We start from the raw sequence: 17,215 nt of genomic DNA on the forward strand, positions 1-17,215 counted from the left end.
GTTTGGGTAAGCATTGTTGTCATTTGAATAACATGTGGAAATCTAGGTGTAGAAAGCTCAAAAGTAACTTACCTAAAATATATAGGCAGTAGGTTTCAACTCTGAGATTTGGACCCAGGAAATGTATTGTCAGGCTCTATACATTTTCTTAGGCAATACTGCCTCTGAAATTCAGCCATCATTTGAGAAATATTTTGACATTCTCTGTATGCCAGGCACTGTTCTGGGCTCTGTGGATGTAGCCCTGAAGAAAACAAACTAACAAAACTCTTGCCCTGAAGGGACCTTACATTAGGGGTGGGGTAGGAGGGGCGGGGAAACTGGCAGTAAATCAAATAATTAGGTATGATGATAAAAGATGAGCCTCATGGTGGAAAATAAAGCAGGAAAGTAGATTAGGAAGTGCCTAGGTTGGAACTGTTGAAACTTAAAATAGGGTAACAGAGAAGACCTTACTGAGGCCTTTAAGCAAACACCTGCAAGATGGGAGGAAAATTATTCAAGTTCTATCCATTGGGACTCCCAGTCAGTCTCCAGGGATGCGGCCCTGGCACGTGTATTTTTAACAAACCCCGCAGATGAGTCAGGTACTCAGCGAGGTCTGGAAGCCACTGCCCTAGGGTTTCTTTCTGCTCAAACTGAGCACGGTGCAGTGCACCTTTTGCTTTCAGGAAGTCAGGGAGGAAGTGGGAGTTAGGGTTTGGAAACTGGCAGTAAGGTGATGGTAGTGTAGCTATGAGCTCACACCAAATGGAAAAATCCAAAGATGAATCCCTTCTTCCTCATCTGGTGCCAAGGAAGACGAAAACAAAGGATTCATGGGAGCCTACGTTTTATCTGTCTTGGATTTTGGCAATGAATGCTTCATCAGATTAAAATCTAAACGGGTATTCTCAGTGAGGATCAGATCTTGGGGGTCATCTCCAAGAGCAATTATGAGGGAGGAGACTGAGGTCCAGAGAGGGCTCTGCCTGGCCACACAGGTGGTTACCAGCAGACCTAGGATGAGCCCACAACTCTCCTGACATCAAGCTGTGCTCTTGCTGTCACAAGACACGCTAACACACGGCCCTACCCAGTAAACATGTGTGGGTGACTGGTTGAACTGAGTAGTTTATTGGGTATGTTTTTTAAGATTTTATTTGTTTATTTGACAGACAGAGATCACAAGTAGACAGAGAGGCAGGCAGAGAGAGAGAGAGAGAGAGGGAAGCAGGCTCCCTGCTGAGCAGAGAGCCCGATGCGGGACCCTGAGATCATGACCTGAGCCGAAGGCAGCGGCTTAACCCACTGAGCCACCCAGGCACCCAGTTTATTGGGTATTTAAAAAGGCTTTTTAGCAGTGGGCATCTAGGCCTTACCCTAGTATGATACTAGGGACATTGCTTACTATCAGGACCGTGAAGCCATCTTCTGGCAGGGGGGCAGAGTCTAGCTAACCAGCACCGGGGACCTGGCCCGTGGTGTGGACTCAGGGATGTTACTTGGAGAGTCAATAAAGACTCCACTCGGTTGCCCCATTAAGCTGGTAATTCAAGGGACATCTTCCTCTGCTGACCTAGGAATATGGCTGGTACCCAGGAATATGTGCAGGAGAAAAATACTCTAATAAGATCTGATATCAAAAAGTCATCAGGCTTTGCTGCTTGGCACTCAGATGATTTCCCTCAAGCCACCTCTTTGCACCTTACGGTCCTCAATTTTTGAACAGAGATATCACTGAGGCTCACTATGTGGGAGTGTTGGAGGGATAACTTGACTTTTGAATGTTATCACTACTTAGGTATTTGACATTTTGGTTCAGTCTCTGTCAACTTCTTGAAGGCAGAGATTATGTATATTGCATGTTCCATGAGAAACTTTATTTGCACCTGACCACTCCCCCCTCCCCTGAGCCTGTTTTCTTATCTGTCCTGTGGAAATAATAGGCACACCTTGCTTTTCACATAAGGTTATTATACCCTTCCCGTGAGCTAATAACTGAGGAAATCCTTTGTTCATAGTAAGGGCCTATATAAATAGGAAGGATCAATTTAATCACTACTATTAGTAGTAGGCTTTGCACTTAATAACCTGTATTTAAACAGAGCTACACACGTAGACAATTCCTAAAGACTAACATTTTTTTCGCTGTCCCATAGGAGCGGCCCTAGCAGGATTTAATAGCTGAGGGTTTCTTCCAGAAGTCAGGCAAAGCAGTTTAGGAAAGTTTTGGTTTATTCAGAGGTGGCACAGGGACTCCAGGAATCCTGCGGCGGATCCTTTAAATATTGAGATGAAAGGGCGGAGCCGTCGTCAGGGACGCGACTGCGCCGCTTGGTTTCCAGGAAATGACCTCAGGCGGCCGCGGAGATGGAGGATGTGCTGGACTTAGGCGAGGAGCGGCGCAGCGGCTTGGCCACCTCCGTGAGGACCGACTTGGGGGCTTGGGGCTAGGATTTGGCGGGTGGTGAGGGGCGACCTAGCCGGCCTGGCTTCCCGGAGGCGCCTCGGCCTGGCCTGAGCGGGAGGACGCGGAGCCGCGGAAGGGTGAGGCGGATGAAGAGGCTGCCTCAGCCGCCCCGCCCCCGGGGCAGCGGTGGGCTCCGCCGCTACGGGCCTGGGGTTTGCTTTCTTTAAAATTCTCTGAAAGAAAAAAAAAAACAAACAAAACAAAACCCAGATCCTGCCCCTGCCGGCCTCTGGGACCAGTGGGAAATTTCCCAGCCAGGCTCCGCTTTCTGGAGCCGTGAGTGCCAACTCCCCTAGAGCGGGTATATCTGAGGGTGACTGGAGGCATCCTGGGCCAGAGTCGCACTTGCACCCATGCTAGGGTTTTTTTCCTTGAGAATTCTCATGCTGTAATTTCATGTAAAAACCTCAGTGTTTTATGCATGGAGGGCAGGCTGGTAGGCTGGCGCTGACTGGAAGGGCCTTTTCTTGCCCATTGAGTTCCCAAGGGGTCGTGGGCACTACCTTATTTTTATGGTTTAGGATTTATAACGTGGTGGAGTGGCTAGGTGCTGGGGGCCCAGAGGTCAGATGGATTACGAAGCTGCTTACTGGGTTAAAAAAAAAAAAGTGAGCATTGTGTGTCAACCGTACCCAAATCTAAAAAATTAACAACAAACACACGCTCCCCAACCTTGGTTTCCTTATCTCTAGAATGGAGATGTTGATACTTCAAAGTAAAGTGCTGCAATGAAAATGAGACAGAGTAACACCTGGGAAGCATTTCATGCAGCGCCCCTCATGTGCTAAGTTAATAGAAGAAGTTCGCTGCTATGACTTCTGAGGCTGCGATTTACCTGGTTGTGTATATAGTTTGTAAATCATCGACCTAGATTCAAGACCCAGGTTCAGTGTTGTAACTCCATCACAGTCCCATCAAACCCTTTTACCTTTAAAATTAGTCAGGACCACAGTCACTAGAAGATTGGGGCACACGGCAGGTCTTCAGTTTCTGCTCTGGAATCTCTAAGTGTTTTGAAGGGCCCTGATAGCATCGGATGTCCTCCAAGGTACTGGAGAAGAGCGCCTCTCAGGGGACAAGAACAACTGTTTAGGATGAAGCAGGTCCCTTGACTGACCAAAGAGAATATTAGGTCACCGGGTCCTTATGAGATGTGAACTTGTTTAGTCCCTGGGAATGTAAATGTAGTTATGCATTCATTCTTTCAACAAATTTTTATTGTGTATCAGACATTGTGTATCAGGCATTGTGTTAAGTGCTGGAGATGTAGCAGTGGGAAAAGAAAAACGGAAAAACCAACAACACATGCTTTGGCTGGCTCAAAGCATGGTGGAGCATGCGACTCTTTTTTTTTTTTTTTTTAAAGGATTTATTTATTTATTTGACAGGCAGAGATCATAAGTAGGCAGAGAGGCAGCCAGCGAGAGAAAGAGAGAGAGAGGGAAGCAGGCTTCCCGCGGAACAGAGAGACCGGTGCGGGGTCAATCCCAGGACCCTGAGATCATGACCTGAGCCAGAGGCAGAGGCTTTAACCCACTGAGCCACCCAGGTGCCCCGAGCATGCGACTCTTGATCTCAGGGCCCATGCTGGGTGTAGAGATTACTTAAAAAAATAAAATCTTAAAAAAACAACAGCAACAACAAGCAAAGTCCTTGTCCTCAGGGGGCTTACAATCCGGCGGGGGGAAAATGGACAATAAACAGACTATACATTTAAAATACACCTACATCTAAATATAGTAAAGTAGTTTTTCTACCAGTCATTCCTGTGGATTTATACAGGGCTTTCAAAAAAGCTTAAAACCTTAAAATACTTTACAGTTATTAGAGAAACTGCCCAGAAACTGCATTTAGAGACAAGCTCGTTGAATTTTTGTTTTAGCAACCACTGTGCATGGTACACCATGTTCAGATACCAAGTGCTAGGACAAGTGGGAAAGGGGAGAGATAGGCAGAGGGGTGGAACTATCTGCCTCGGAGGAAAATGAGCTGCTGATCAGAAAGATTGTTTCCATCATCCCCAAAACCTAAATTACTGGCTTGAATTTGAAATGTAAACATGTCATAGGGTTTTTTATGCAACTCCCGTGTAACCCCTCTCAATGTATTGGTGCAGACAGTTCTTAGAACATCTGAAAACTGAAACTCCAGCATGGGATAGTGGAAAGAACTGAGAAGCTGAAGACAGAAGAAGATTTTGCTTTTCGATTTTCTTCTGCCATTTCCTTGCCTTGTTGGGCCTCACTTTCCACACTTGTGAATTGGCATCAGTCCTAGTCCCTGCCCCTGTGAGAATCCAGTGAAGCCACATTAAATGAGATTTTATTAATGAGTGCTTATATTCATGCTGGTTTTAGAAAAGCCAACAACTGAAATATAAATATTTCAACATCCACCAGTCTGCCTAAATAAAGTTTTGTTTCTGTGCTGGGAAGCATTTGAGACACAGAGCCTCCACCCAGAAAGGCTTTGGGGAACACCTGCAGATGGTTCATTTGATGACTCAGAATTTAAAGCGTTCTGATTTCTGAAGCTGATGGCTCAAAATTCTCATAAGAGATTTTCTTTACTCTCTAGAAGCGCAAATCCAATTAGTGTATACGTCGGAGCAAATGCGAACTGTATTTCTCTGGTGCTAGTTGCCATGGAATTTAAGGATACTTACCCCCAAAAGCCTTTTTGATAACAATTTCATGCCAGGCTGCAGCTTTGAAATGAGGCCTTTCTAGAATCCTACATTGGAACATGCGAGCCTTTGCCACCTTCTTCCCTGAACTGTGGCACGAGGTCTCTGTTCATTCTCGAGGAATGTCTGTGTGCATTTCTTTGGGTAGGAAAGATCTGTGGCAGTTAAAAGAGAAACCCCTGGCCATTAATCCAGGAATTTCATATTTTCCTATCAAATAGAAGGGGCATCAGGTGTTATTTTAAGGGTATGGAGCATTTTTGAAAAATATGTTCAAGTTGCTCAAATTCCACCTCCCCCCCCCCCCACCGCCCCCCGCCTCAAATCCTGTCCTTGCTTTTACCTTCCCAGAATTCTCGTTCTCACAGTGGCTCAAAGATGTTTGGGTCAGCAGCACTCCTCATCTCTCCTTACAGGGGCCGAAGATGGGTCGCCGAGCTCAACAGGAGGCAGCTCAAGTCGAGAATCATCTCCGTAGCAAGAACTCCTCTTCAATTCTGACTGGAGAGGTAGGTGTTAAAAAAAAAAAAATGCTTTCTAAGAGTACGTAATTACTTAATGAGCAAGGATTTGGGATTTGATATCACTTCTCTGTAATGCCAGCCCTTCCTCCTATCTTGATTTAGGAATTCCCTTCCTTGGCATTCATCCTGGTAGCAAGAAATGAAAGAGGAACTTTTTTTTTTCTTTGAAGCCAGAGTAGTTTCTGTGCATTGCGTTATATTCTCAGTGAAGATGGTTCTTAAGTTCGCTGAAGCCAGGGACCAGGAAGTTTCAAAATCCAGTGGAAATCCAGGTTTTTATTTCTGCCGAATCAGTGCCAGCGAGGCATGCTGGTGACGTAAGGTTGGATTACACAACTGGACGTTTGCTCTCAGTGGTGACCTGCACTTGCTACAGTTTTCAGGCAGGAAGGGGATTAGTGCTGGCCTTACTTCCTTGGAAACTTTTCTGAGTGGCCTGGAATTGTGGGAATTTATCCAGCTACTCCACGGAGCATGGGTAATCCTGATGAGGAACACTTTTAATGCCAGGGCACTATTTTTGGCAGTTTACTCAGCTCCCCTTTGTATCTTCCTTTGTCCGTTTGAATAAACTGTGCTCTTTTCAAGAACCAGTTTCGGGATAATTCCTCCATCGGCTCTTCCTAACTTCCGCAGGCCAGCGTAGGGCTCCTTCTTGGTGCCCGTAGTACCTGTTGTAGGATATCTGCATGTTCTCACACAGTGTGCTCGTTTTCTTTTTAGGTGTTTATCTGCCCCACTATGCAGTAAGTTCCCACACAGCAGGAAGTCTGGCTTCTTCTCAGTTCTTTAGTTCATTGGCCATAGGAGGTTTAAAATCGATGAAGGGGCCTTCGCTGAGAAGCCTAACGAGCTAGGCAGGTGCCTGAGTAAAGCATGCTGGGGACAAGACACAGGTACACTTACTTACAGGTGTAGGAATAGTCTTCACTTTCATGGGGAGCAAGTTCTCTAGCACTTCTGTGAGCAGTCCACATGGCCCTTTCGATGTGTCTTTTACCTTCTCACTTATTGTAGAGATGTGGGTACAGAGCATCATTACTCTAAGGAAACAGTCATTCCGGTACAGAGCTGCTGGTGACTGGCCCATGGCCTCGCTGCCTGGACACCATAGGGAGAGGGTGGGAGACGGGTTGTGCGAACCAGAGGCCACCTGTCCCCCGTAAAGAGGAAACCACTGCCTAGCTAAAGCTGATGGACACTGTGGGGAACACAGGCCCAGGATTGCCAGATCCTCTGATTTTCTGAGAGATGCTGGCAGTCTAAAATTTTGTGAGAGAGCAACACATTTTTATAGGTGAGCAACTAATTATAATAATTAAACCATCATGTGGGCTGGATTAGGCCCATGGGTTGTCAGTTGGTGACTTTAGCCCAGAGCACCTGCATTATAGTGCTTATTACGTTGTATTCTAGTCATTTCCATGACTGGCCCCCTCATAAGAGGTGAGCTTGTGGAAGGCCGTCCATCACTCACAGTGCCCAGCACAGGCGTGAGGTTGACAGGACCGGGGTTGAGGGGGTGGGTGGTGAGGTGCACCGTGTGCGGACGGGGGCCATCACAGGCTGAGGAAGAGTGGCGTAGGATGGCAGGTGGTACATAGTGGTGCACCGGAGGCCCCGGTAAGGGGGACGGTGGTACAGTGTGGGGAGATGGCGGAAGAGGACATATCATACCCATCCCTGGATCTGAGGGAGCTTGACCTACAGTAGCATATGCCTGCCAGGAGAGAAGGGCCAAGCGGAAGACTGGGTTAACGGAGTCTCCTCTTGGCCTCTGGCCGCTTTAGACTGTGGGTCCAGGGACATCTTCCTGATAGCAAATCCTTTTCTGCTATTTCTTCAACAAATAGTTACTGAAGTTTATTATGTGCCAGGCACCATTGCAGAGGGTTGGCATATTTTAGTGAACAAAAGAGAGAATCTCCTGCCATATTGGAACTTTCACTCCTGTGATCACTGGCAGCCGGAAAGACCAATCACGTGTCTACTTAATTGTGAAGGAGGTTTCAGCCACCTGCGGTGGTTAGATAATGGGCCTGTGGTAGGCCAGGATATCCTGGAATGACCTGCTGGCCTTGAGGCTCTGTGTAACCCCCACACCAAATCAGCTTCCTGGCTAGGGTCGGTAGGCATTGTTCACCTACCCATCACCTTCCCCGTGGATCCCAGTGAGAGTCAGGACTGTGAGCGGCTAAACTTCAAAAGCACAGACAGGGTTTCAGCCTTTCTGGAAGACCTATGTGTTTCCCCAGGGACATTCACCTCTGGGCCTTAGCTTTGTTCTGAGAGAACATGATGAAAAGTCATTCTGTTCTTTGCCCAACTGGTGCCTGCAGCAGTGACAGGCCGGTCAGAATTCCAGGATTCCTTCTCTCCCTGGGCTGACTGAGGTTTAAAGCCGTGTGGGCAGCCTCCCCCAGGGCCAGATGCTTCGTGTGCTGTGTGGGACTTTTCTGCTGTTTCTTTCTAAAATTAGATCCCAGGACTTTGGTGTGTGCCCATTTACATTCCAGTTCTGAGCGTATGACCTGACGTGTTTATTTTTGTCCCCTTGCTGACTAGATCCTAGGAGGAAGCTATCCCTGCAAACGTAAACATGGCACCTGGGGGCCATTCCGACATCCTGGAGTGACTGTAGAGATAGGTAGGAATGTTTGTTTTGAGGCGAGGTGGCGGAGCTGGGCGCTCTGGTGGAGGAGACAGAGAGGCAGTCTGCTAGAACAGAGAGAACACAGGGCCTGACACCAGCAAACTGGGACTGGAGACCGGCTCTGCTAATTGCCTGGATCTTGGACAAGTCCACTGATCTCTCTAATCCTCCATTTCACTGTCTGTCTAGTGGCGGTAACAATGCCACCAGGTTGTTGTGGGGATTAAGGGAGAGATGCGTTTGACAGCACTACACGCCTTGTGTTCCTTCAGGAAACTCGTGAGTAGATGAGGGTTGGACAGGGCTTTGCCATTTTTATTACAGGGCAGCCACGTAGGAGGCCAGGAGCCTGGGTCTCCTGTCAAACTGACTGCAAAGTCAGACTGCTCTACTCCTTATCCCTTCAGGAGACTGGTAGTGATCTAAAGCAGGGTTTGTGCTTCCTGGGTGCAGGGGGCCATTCCTCATGAAGAGTGGGTAAGGACACAGGGTTCGGGGTCATACAGGCCTGGGTTGAAATCCTGGCTCTGCCACACGTGAACCCTACTCAGCAAATTATTTAACTCTTTCGTCCCACCCTTCTTTTGTTTCGAGATTTTATTTATTTGAGAGAGAGAGAGAGAGAGAGTTATATTTCATTGATCAGAACTGGCTCTTCAAACAGCCTCGAGTTTCAAGGGACTCTTCAGTGAGGCCTGTTGCCACAGCCATAACATGGCAGTTTGGGGTGGGGGAGACTGGCTGCTGAGTAGGTAGTTTCCTACCGATGTGTCATCACTTTTTTAAAAAATTGAATTCATACACAGATTTTTTTTTTCATAAATTTGGGTATGACAGGAAAGAATTATTTTTAGTAACAACAAAAAAATCCACATTCCTCTCCAGAGTTCTAATTGAAAGTCAGGTAGAGATCAGTGAAACATTATATGCCCTGAAATTCCAGGATATCTGATTGAGTTACCTTTGTCAACTCTTCTGGATCTTTTCCTTCTGCCCATTTTCTCTGTTGCCTCCGGGGCTCTTTGCCTCTACCTGTGGCTCGGTGCCGGTGATGAAATGCTTCCTCCCTCTCTGAGAGGAGAGGGGGAAGGTCTCTTTCTTTGACTCGTCCTTCAGTAAGTTTTGAATACTTTGCAAGAACTCCAACCATTTGATTGTACGGAGTAACCTTAAAAATGAGCTCTTCGTGTACTTTCGCTCAGAGTTGGTCAGAGTCATACCTACTTCTTTAGGGATGTCGTAAAGAAATTAAGTAATACAGATAAAACGCATAACACAGTCTCCAGCTCACAGGACATAGCAGTTATCGAGAAAGTTTTTGACTGCACTCTTCTGTCTTGGGGACTTTGGGGGTCACCTGTCACAACTCAGGGTTGGATTACTAGCTGCATAGTTGAGCGGTAGTTGAGGTTGGTATTATGGTTACAGATATTGTCCCGTGACGCATGTCTGCATGTCTGTAGTATGTACCTTCCTCTGGTCAGGGCAGCTCTGAGAGTTTCTCTGCCTAAGCTTTCACCTTCTGTTGATACAGATGATTCTTCCCTTAACACACTCCCTCAAGACCAGGACATCTTCTACTATAAGTTACACTACCGAGTCATGGGATTGGTGAAAAGTGATCTTGGGCAAAACCTATCTAGGTCTGGCCGTTCTTTTGGATGAGCACTTCTCCCTTGGGTCTAGATCTCTTTGTGGCTTAACTTGTAGTTTGCAGACTCTCCCTTTCATAATAATTTCGGCTGATGTTGGAACGATTGCCATCTCTCGGTGAACTGCATGTGGGGTCCTCGTTAAGGCTCGTGGTGGCTCTTGAAGCAGTGGCTACTCTTACGCCATATTAGCCATGAAGACACTGAGACTTTGAGAGGTTGGACGACTGGTTCAGAGTCATCCAGCTCATCTCTGACTCTAGTTTGATCTCTGTGATTCCTGCTAGATAGGTAGGTGCACGGCGCTTCCAGCAGAGAAAGGCTTTTGGAGAGGGAAGAGAAGCTTTTGGGTTACTCCCTTGGAATCCTTCTGGAGCGCGAGTAAGCTCTCACTTGATGACCCTTATCCATCCACTTGTCTGAAGAAATGTTTGAGTCACAGCTGTTCCCTTTCTCTCCACCCCCCATCCCTTCAGTGTTCCTCCTAGGACGCAGAACTGAAAGTTAGCCAGATTCCCTCGCAGGAATCTGAGCAATGCTGTTGGGCTCATGTTCCCAAATTAGGCCAATTTCCTCATCCCTCAGCAGCTTCACGCAGCTGGAGCTCCCTCGGCGCTTTACATGACGTCTCTCGCCCTCTGCCTGTTCCCTGACTGCTCTGCCAACCGGGCAGCTATTTTCAGCCCAATAGGGTTATCTGCTGACCCTTTTTGGTGACATTTTTCTTCTTTCTCACAAAAATAACTTTCCTGATTGGTCACATTTTTCAGCCTTTTTCGTAGGCGCTCTCCAATGGGCTGGGTTGAAGGATGCTCCCGATAACGTCGTCGAGGAGGGATGCAGGGAATTTGATGAAGGACTGTTTTGTGAGGAATGCGTTTTCCACACTTCATATTTATGTCGTGTTTCGCATGCTTCGGTTTTGAACTCTCTCTGTCAGGGTGGGCGACGCACATCGCTCCCCATCCCTAGGGCCGCCACTGTGGGGGAGGGAATGTCAACTGAGGGCAGAGCCTGTCCTTAGAAACAGCATCTTTAGGTTTTCTTCCAGCATTGGCTTGAGCCCTTTCACTGTCCCAGCCCGATGCATGGGAACACCTCGTGCCTCAGTTTGCTCCCTGTAAGGGCAGGGGGAGTCACTCTTGCTGGTTTCCACGAGTCCCAGGTTGAGAGGCGGTGCTTGAACAGCACCTGAAGGTTCTCTTTGGCCTCTGTAGGGTTAGGTGAGAAATATATGTGAAGAGTTTAGCCCAGGGCCTCACATTAGCTGTTGTTCAGGTGATCTACACAACATGAGAAGAAGACCTCATTATTGTTCTGTCTTTAATCCCCGCTCTGCCAGTTTCGGGGTGTTTCCCCTGGGCACGTTCTTTATCCACCCAAACCCTGGTTCCTTGTCTCCACAGATCCCATGGAGATAACAGTAGAAGCTATCCATTAGCGTCGTTGGAAGATTAAACAAATGTGTAATGCTCTTCCAATAGTGCCTGGTACATACTATTTCTGTCATTTGAAAGTATTAGAAAGTATCACTCATTTAGGTTTGATTGCAGTTCAGCTCAAGATACAGAGATATTCATATTTCTTAGAACTAACTGGCCCCTAGGACCAAAGCATTTGGATGAGGAGCCCTTTTGATGAGAATTCTTTGTGCCACTTGAAAGCCATTTTATTTCCCTCCTCTAGGCCTTTCTGCCTATACAACAGACCAGTCATCTGCTAGTCTCTTTCCATCTTCTTTCCAAAACCCAACCCTCGGTCTGGAGTTTGGGAGTCTTTCCAAAGAATAATCTTTAATTGCTGACTTATATCATTCTGTCATTCTGGGGAAATATAGGTAGAAAATGAGGACGGCAAGAGTGACCTTGGTAACTTAAGTGACCTTGGAGTAGAAGGTAATATCTATTAATTTATTCATTCATACACTTGTGAAACTGGATTGAGAATTTTCTTTTTTTTTAATCCTTTTTTTTTTTTTTTTGACAGAGAGATCACAAGTAGGCAGAGAGGCAGGCAAGAGAGGGGGGGAAGCAGGCTCCCCACTGAGCAGAGAGCCCGATGTGGGGCTCGATCCCTGAGATCATGACCTGAGCCAAAGGTAGAAGCTTAACCCACTGAGCCACCCAGGCACCCCGGACTGAGAATTTTCTACATGCCAGGCATTGTGCTTGCAGCTGGAAGTATAGTAATAAACCAGACCTGCTCCCTGTCCTCCCAGAACTTTGATCTGGGGGCCTTAGAGAAGTGAGTGCCAGGTAGGGTTGAACACAGAAAAATATAGGAATACCTACATCATGCCCCATTTATTCTGGGGAGCATCCAGAAAGGTTGTCTAGGGAAAAACTCATGCTTGAGCTGAGACTTTCAGGATGAGTAGATGTGAGCCCAGGGAAGGGGCAGAGAAGAATATTCTCCAAGTGGAGGGGAGAGCATGTGCCAAGTCCTGGAGGTAAGGGAGAGAGAGCTTGGCACACCGGGCTTGTCAGTGGAGCTGACAAACCACCAGCAATGGAGTGGTAGTTGGAAGTTACTTTTGCAAGCAATGAGATGGTTTCCAAATATTCCAGAATCAGCTGCCTTGTCTTTTTTGACAAATGAGGCATAGGAGGCAATGTGTCTTATTTGATGCTGAACTAATTGGCAATATTATGTTTTTGTATATGGACTGACCTTTCTCTACTTTTCTAGCCTTTCATTGATGAATCTTCAGTGCAGCCATTACACTCCACACTCTGTGTTCATGTTTGCTGGTCCAGAGAAACTCAGAGGTGTGCTCAAGGGCAGTGTCGCTGACTTGTGACTCTCCTGGCTTATCCTTCACAAGGAGGTGCTGAGTAGACCCGTAGTTTATAGTGTTCATACTTCGTTTATATCCTGGAAATTCTTAGCTTCCTCTGAGGATTGCTCTGAACATAGATTATTTTCCCATATATGATAGATCCTAGTAACCCTTGAGAGAAATCTGCTCGTTATGAAAGTAACATTAAAGTAGCTGTGATCTGATTGGATTTAGAAAATGTCTTTTGACTTCACAAAATAAGAGACTAATGCTATTCCAAATCCCGCTCTAACAATTGTAATCTAGATGCTTAATAAAAATATGTGTCCGTGAATCAGTGATACAAGCCAGGCTGGTGCCTATGACAGACTGCTATTGCTTTGCCTCAGGGGGTCAGAGCTCTCAGCTCAGCTTTCCTAATTGGCATTAGAAGAACATACATGTGGGGCGCCAGGGTGGCTCAGTCAGTTAAGCGTCTGCCTGCAGCTCAGGTCATGATTCCAGGGTCCTGGGATCGAGCCCTGCATCAGGCTCCCTGCTCAGCGGGAAACCTGCTTCTCCCTCTCCCACTCCCCCTGCTTGTGTTCCCTCTCTCACTGTGTCTTTCTGCCAAATAAGTAAATAAAATCTTCAGAATGTACGAGATCTAACAACACAGGTCATACCCGCTCATCGTGACCCAGCTCAAAAGACTTCAGTGCTCTTGTAGCATTAGAATTTGATGTGACCGCTGATTGGAATATGTGGAGTGCTGGCCTGTGTTCAGAGATCTTTTTTTTTTTTTTTTCCTGGAATGTGAAGATTTTCATGATGATGATATTTCTGTTGTAATGAGAATTGACTTATATTCAGGCAAGGTTCCCAGAGCAAAGGTTTCTCGAAATCTATGGCTAGAAATACCATCCTGTGAGGAAAAAAATGATCAAGAATGAGCAAAATGGTTTAAGCCACTCTTAACTTACCTGAACTGTAGCAGTTGCCTTATACTCGGACTCTTCTTTTGTGTTTCTGCCCTCTTGCCGCTCAGCTAGAGCAGTCTGATAGAAATGTGCATCATTCATTTCACACTCAAGACCCTTTAATAGCTACCTATTGCATTTAGGATTTAAAAAAAAAGAAAAAATCCTAGGGGTGCCTGGCTGGTTCAGTCAGTAAAGCATGTGATTCAGTCTTAGGGATTATGAGTTCGAGTCCCACGTTGGGTGTAGAGCTCACTAGGAAAAAAAAAAATTTCTAAATCCTGACCTTGGAGCTCTGTGATTTGGTACTTGCCTGTATCTCCAGCTTCATTTCACACCTGCCACTCTGCTGTGTAAAGACTCACGTGGATTCTTTAGATTATGAAGTTCCCTATTCTAGTTCCCTAGAATTCTGTAATTCAGTAGAATGGACTGGAGTAGGGTGGATCCCTAGAATTCTCATCCCTAGTCTTTGCTGGGCTGATTCGTACATCTCTTTTGCACTGTGTTCAGCACGAATATCACTTCTTTTTAAATAAGAATATTATTCTTCTCATTACTGCTCCTTAGCTTTTTTTTTTTTACTTTATTTTTTCATCTGCAATTTGTAATTATGTTTGTGTAATTATTTAGGTCCTTGTCCCCCACTAATTGCAAGTTCCAGAAGTGACTGTTCTGCTCCCCATGAGCCTGTTACCTTGTAGGTCCTCAGTAAGTACTTGTCCAATGAATGAAGAGCAGGTCAGGGGGCGTGTTCAGTGCCGGGCTAGGTTAGCTTGAGATGCCTATGAGAGCCCTAGCTGGAGACGTCCAGGAAGCCGGAGCTAGAGATTTGGAAGTCATTAGTATTGAGGTGGTAAGTGGAAGCCCAGCTCTGTAAGGGGCATTTTGTAGCATAAGAAGAGAGGAAGCCATTGGACAGAATCTGAGGAACATCCATATTTAAAGAACACACGGCCAAAGAATGTCTCACCAAAAGAAATTGCGGAGGACTCGCCAGAGTGGGGAAGGGAAGTGCAGACACCTGTAGCATCCAGTGCCAAGAAGGAGCTCAACCTCACAACCCTGAGATCATAACCTGAGCAAAATCAAGAGTCGGACACTTAATCGACTGAGCTACCCAGGTGCCCTTATGATTATTTTTTTAATTTGCATTTTTAGAAGGAACACTTTGCCAAGCACTGGTCATGGATGGAACCAGGTTTTGTGGACCCCGAGACTTAAATAGTTTGGAGGCTTTCTTCAAGAAAAATAATTCAAAATTATGAGTTCAAAATGAACTATGAAATTAAATACTTATTATAATGAGAAAAGAAATCATGGCCAAGTTACAAGAGCCCTGGATGTTCAGATGCCTTTCTTTAGAGAATTTGTTAGGCAGCCCACCAGAAAGGCTTATGAAGAAAACCCTTACTGACTGAGACCTAGCATCCCTTCGCTATCTAGAACGCTCTGTAACTTCCAGGGGCCCATGCAGGTGTGGAGTACAGATTGGAGGAAAGTGAGACAGAAGCTGAGAGACCAGTAGGATCCAGCTGAGAGAAGGCGGAAGATGAGCTTGGTAGGCCTTAATTGGCGTGGTTGTACAGGTTCCCAGCACCCCTCAGCAGGTGTGGGTGACTCAATCCAGATTTGGGGGTAGTTCTAGGGGAAATGTAAAAAGGCAACGGAGTGAAGCGTAGTGTGATAGACCTTGGGAGTGAGCTGGGTTGATGGAGAAGGAAGCAAAACGAAGAAGGGAGTTCTTGGATAAGGAGGGAAGGAGGGGGCTAGATACTTCAGGAATGGAGCAGTTCCGGGTTATGACATGTTGGAAAAGTAGCAAGGTCATTGGTATTTAAAGAGTCAGGGAACTCTTTGGCTAAGCATTGGTTGGACTGTTGATGGGAACATCGGCTTTGCTTAGAATGGTGGGGCAGGTTGAGGAGTGGTAATAACGTAATTTTGGATCTGTCTTGCTCACTGTGGTTGTGACAGACATGAAGTCTGTGACATAGCTGAACAAGATTAGTTTCCAGAGAAGTGTTCCATAATACTTTGGAAGAATAATGGTCTTGAGGAACTTTGGGGAGTGAGCCTTAGCTGGGGCCCTGGTTTGTGGGGTCTTAAAACACTGGACAGGCTCTCCTTAAAAGAACTGCCTGAATAAAGACATCGTTTTGGCGGGGGGAGGTGGAATGCCAGGATCTAGGAGAGGTGAGGAGATAGAAAGAAAAGGTGTGCTGTAAGTAGGGAATATCCAGTCAGTTAGGAACCAGAAGACTGTGATCAGAAAGCCTCATTGAAATCATTAGCTGGGCTAGATTTCTTCTCATTATGTAGCATGTCAATAATTAGTGAGAAGGAACAGAATGATAGTAAAATATCCTTTTAATAATGATATTTTACAGGAAAAGGGTACTGACGGGTGTTGAATGTCCTTGGTGATAGACTGAAACATTTCTGGTCCCATGCCTCTACCCGGTATAATAGAGAATGATGTCAGCCTGGTTAGCCAATTGCTTCTATATTCCATTTTCAGTTCTTCATTGGTTTTTTAGGTGTAGTTTTTAATACTTTATTTTAGTGGTTGCTCCACGGATTAGAAAATACATCTTTAACTCATCCGTGACTACGTGAAGTTACTGTCATACCCCTTTAGTAGAAGTCCTTTTGACCCCTATCATCGATTGTGCTGGTGATGTCACATGCTTTAAACCTTCCTACTTCAGAAACTCTACAATACCCTTTGTCACCTCACTTTAAATAGCTATTGTTTAGAGACGTTCAGAGAAATAGATTGTCTTTTATATCCATCCATATGTTTACCATATCTCTTGTTCTTCATTTCTTCCTGGTAGTCTAGGTTTTCCTTTGGCAGCATTTCTCTTTAGGTTGAAGAACTTTCCTTGGCATTTCCTATAGTACGGATTTGCTAAGAACCACTCCCTATTTGCTTGATCTGAAAATAGTTTTATTTCACGCCCATTTCTGAAGGATACTTTCTGTCCATATAGAGTTCTGAATTGAGAATTTTTTGCCCTCCAAGCTCTTTAAAGATCTTTATTCTTTTGTCCTCTGGCCTTCATTGTTTCTGAGGATTGTTCTCTTTCATGTAAGTCTTTTCTCCTCTCTCTTGCTGCTTCAAAGATTTTCTTTTTATCTTCTTTGGTTTTCAGCAGTGTGACTGTGATGTAGCTAGCTGTGATTTACTTGGAATTTGCTGAGGTTCTTAGATCAGTAAGCCAGTATTTTTCACCAAATTTGGGAAACTTTAGGCCATTATTTCTTCAAATATATCTTTGCTCCATTTTCTCTCTCTTTGTTCCTGAGACTCCAACTGCAAATGTGTTAAACTGCTTGATATTGTCCCTTTGGTTTGTCCTATGTTTTTCCTCCCTAAAGAATTGCTAATTCCCCTCCCCCCACTTTTTTTTCCTTCAGACTAGATTTATTTTCTGTTTTCTGTCTTTAGGTTCAGTGATTATTTCTTCTGCTGTTGTCAAACTAAAATTTTTTATTGCAGATTCT

At 45.6% G+C, this 17,215-nt stretch overlaps 1 protein-coding gene across 2 annotated transcripts in view; it reads left to right on the forward strand.

Annotated features, from left to right (window-relative positions):
• Positions 1 to 2,343: 2,343 nt before the first annotated feature.
• IFT43 (intraflagellar transport 43) overlaps positions 2,344 to 17,215 on the forward strand; it is a 78,574-nt gene continuing 63,702 nt past the window's right edge. The window contains exons 1-2 of one of the 2 annotated variants that reach the window (XM_044230970.1): positions 2,344 to 2,406; positions 5,555 to 5,647. In XM_044230970.1, coding sequence (XP_044086905.1) covers positions 2,353 to 2,406; positions 5,555 to 5,647 — 147 coding nt within the window. In that variant the 5' untranslated portion in view covers positions 2,344 to 2,352. Of the gene's footprint in view, positions 2,407 to 2,435; positions 2,530 to 5,554; positions 5,648 to 17,215 lie in introns of those variants that run through there. The other variant, XM_044230972.1, reaches the window with a different exon arrangement.

This window comes from Neovison vison, chromosome 13 (genome assembly GCF_020171115.1).
Source record: "Neovison vison isolate M4711 chromosome 13, ASM_NN_V1, whole genome shotgun sequence".
Classification (NCBI taxonomy): domain Eukaryota; kingdom Metazoa; phylum Chordata; class Mammalia; order Carnivora; family Mustelidae; genus Neogale; species Neogale vison.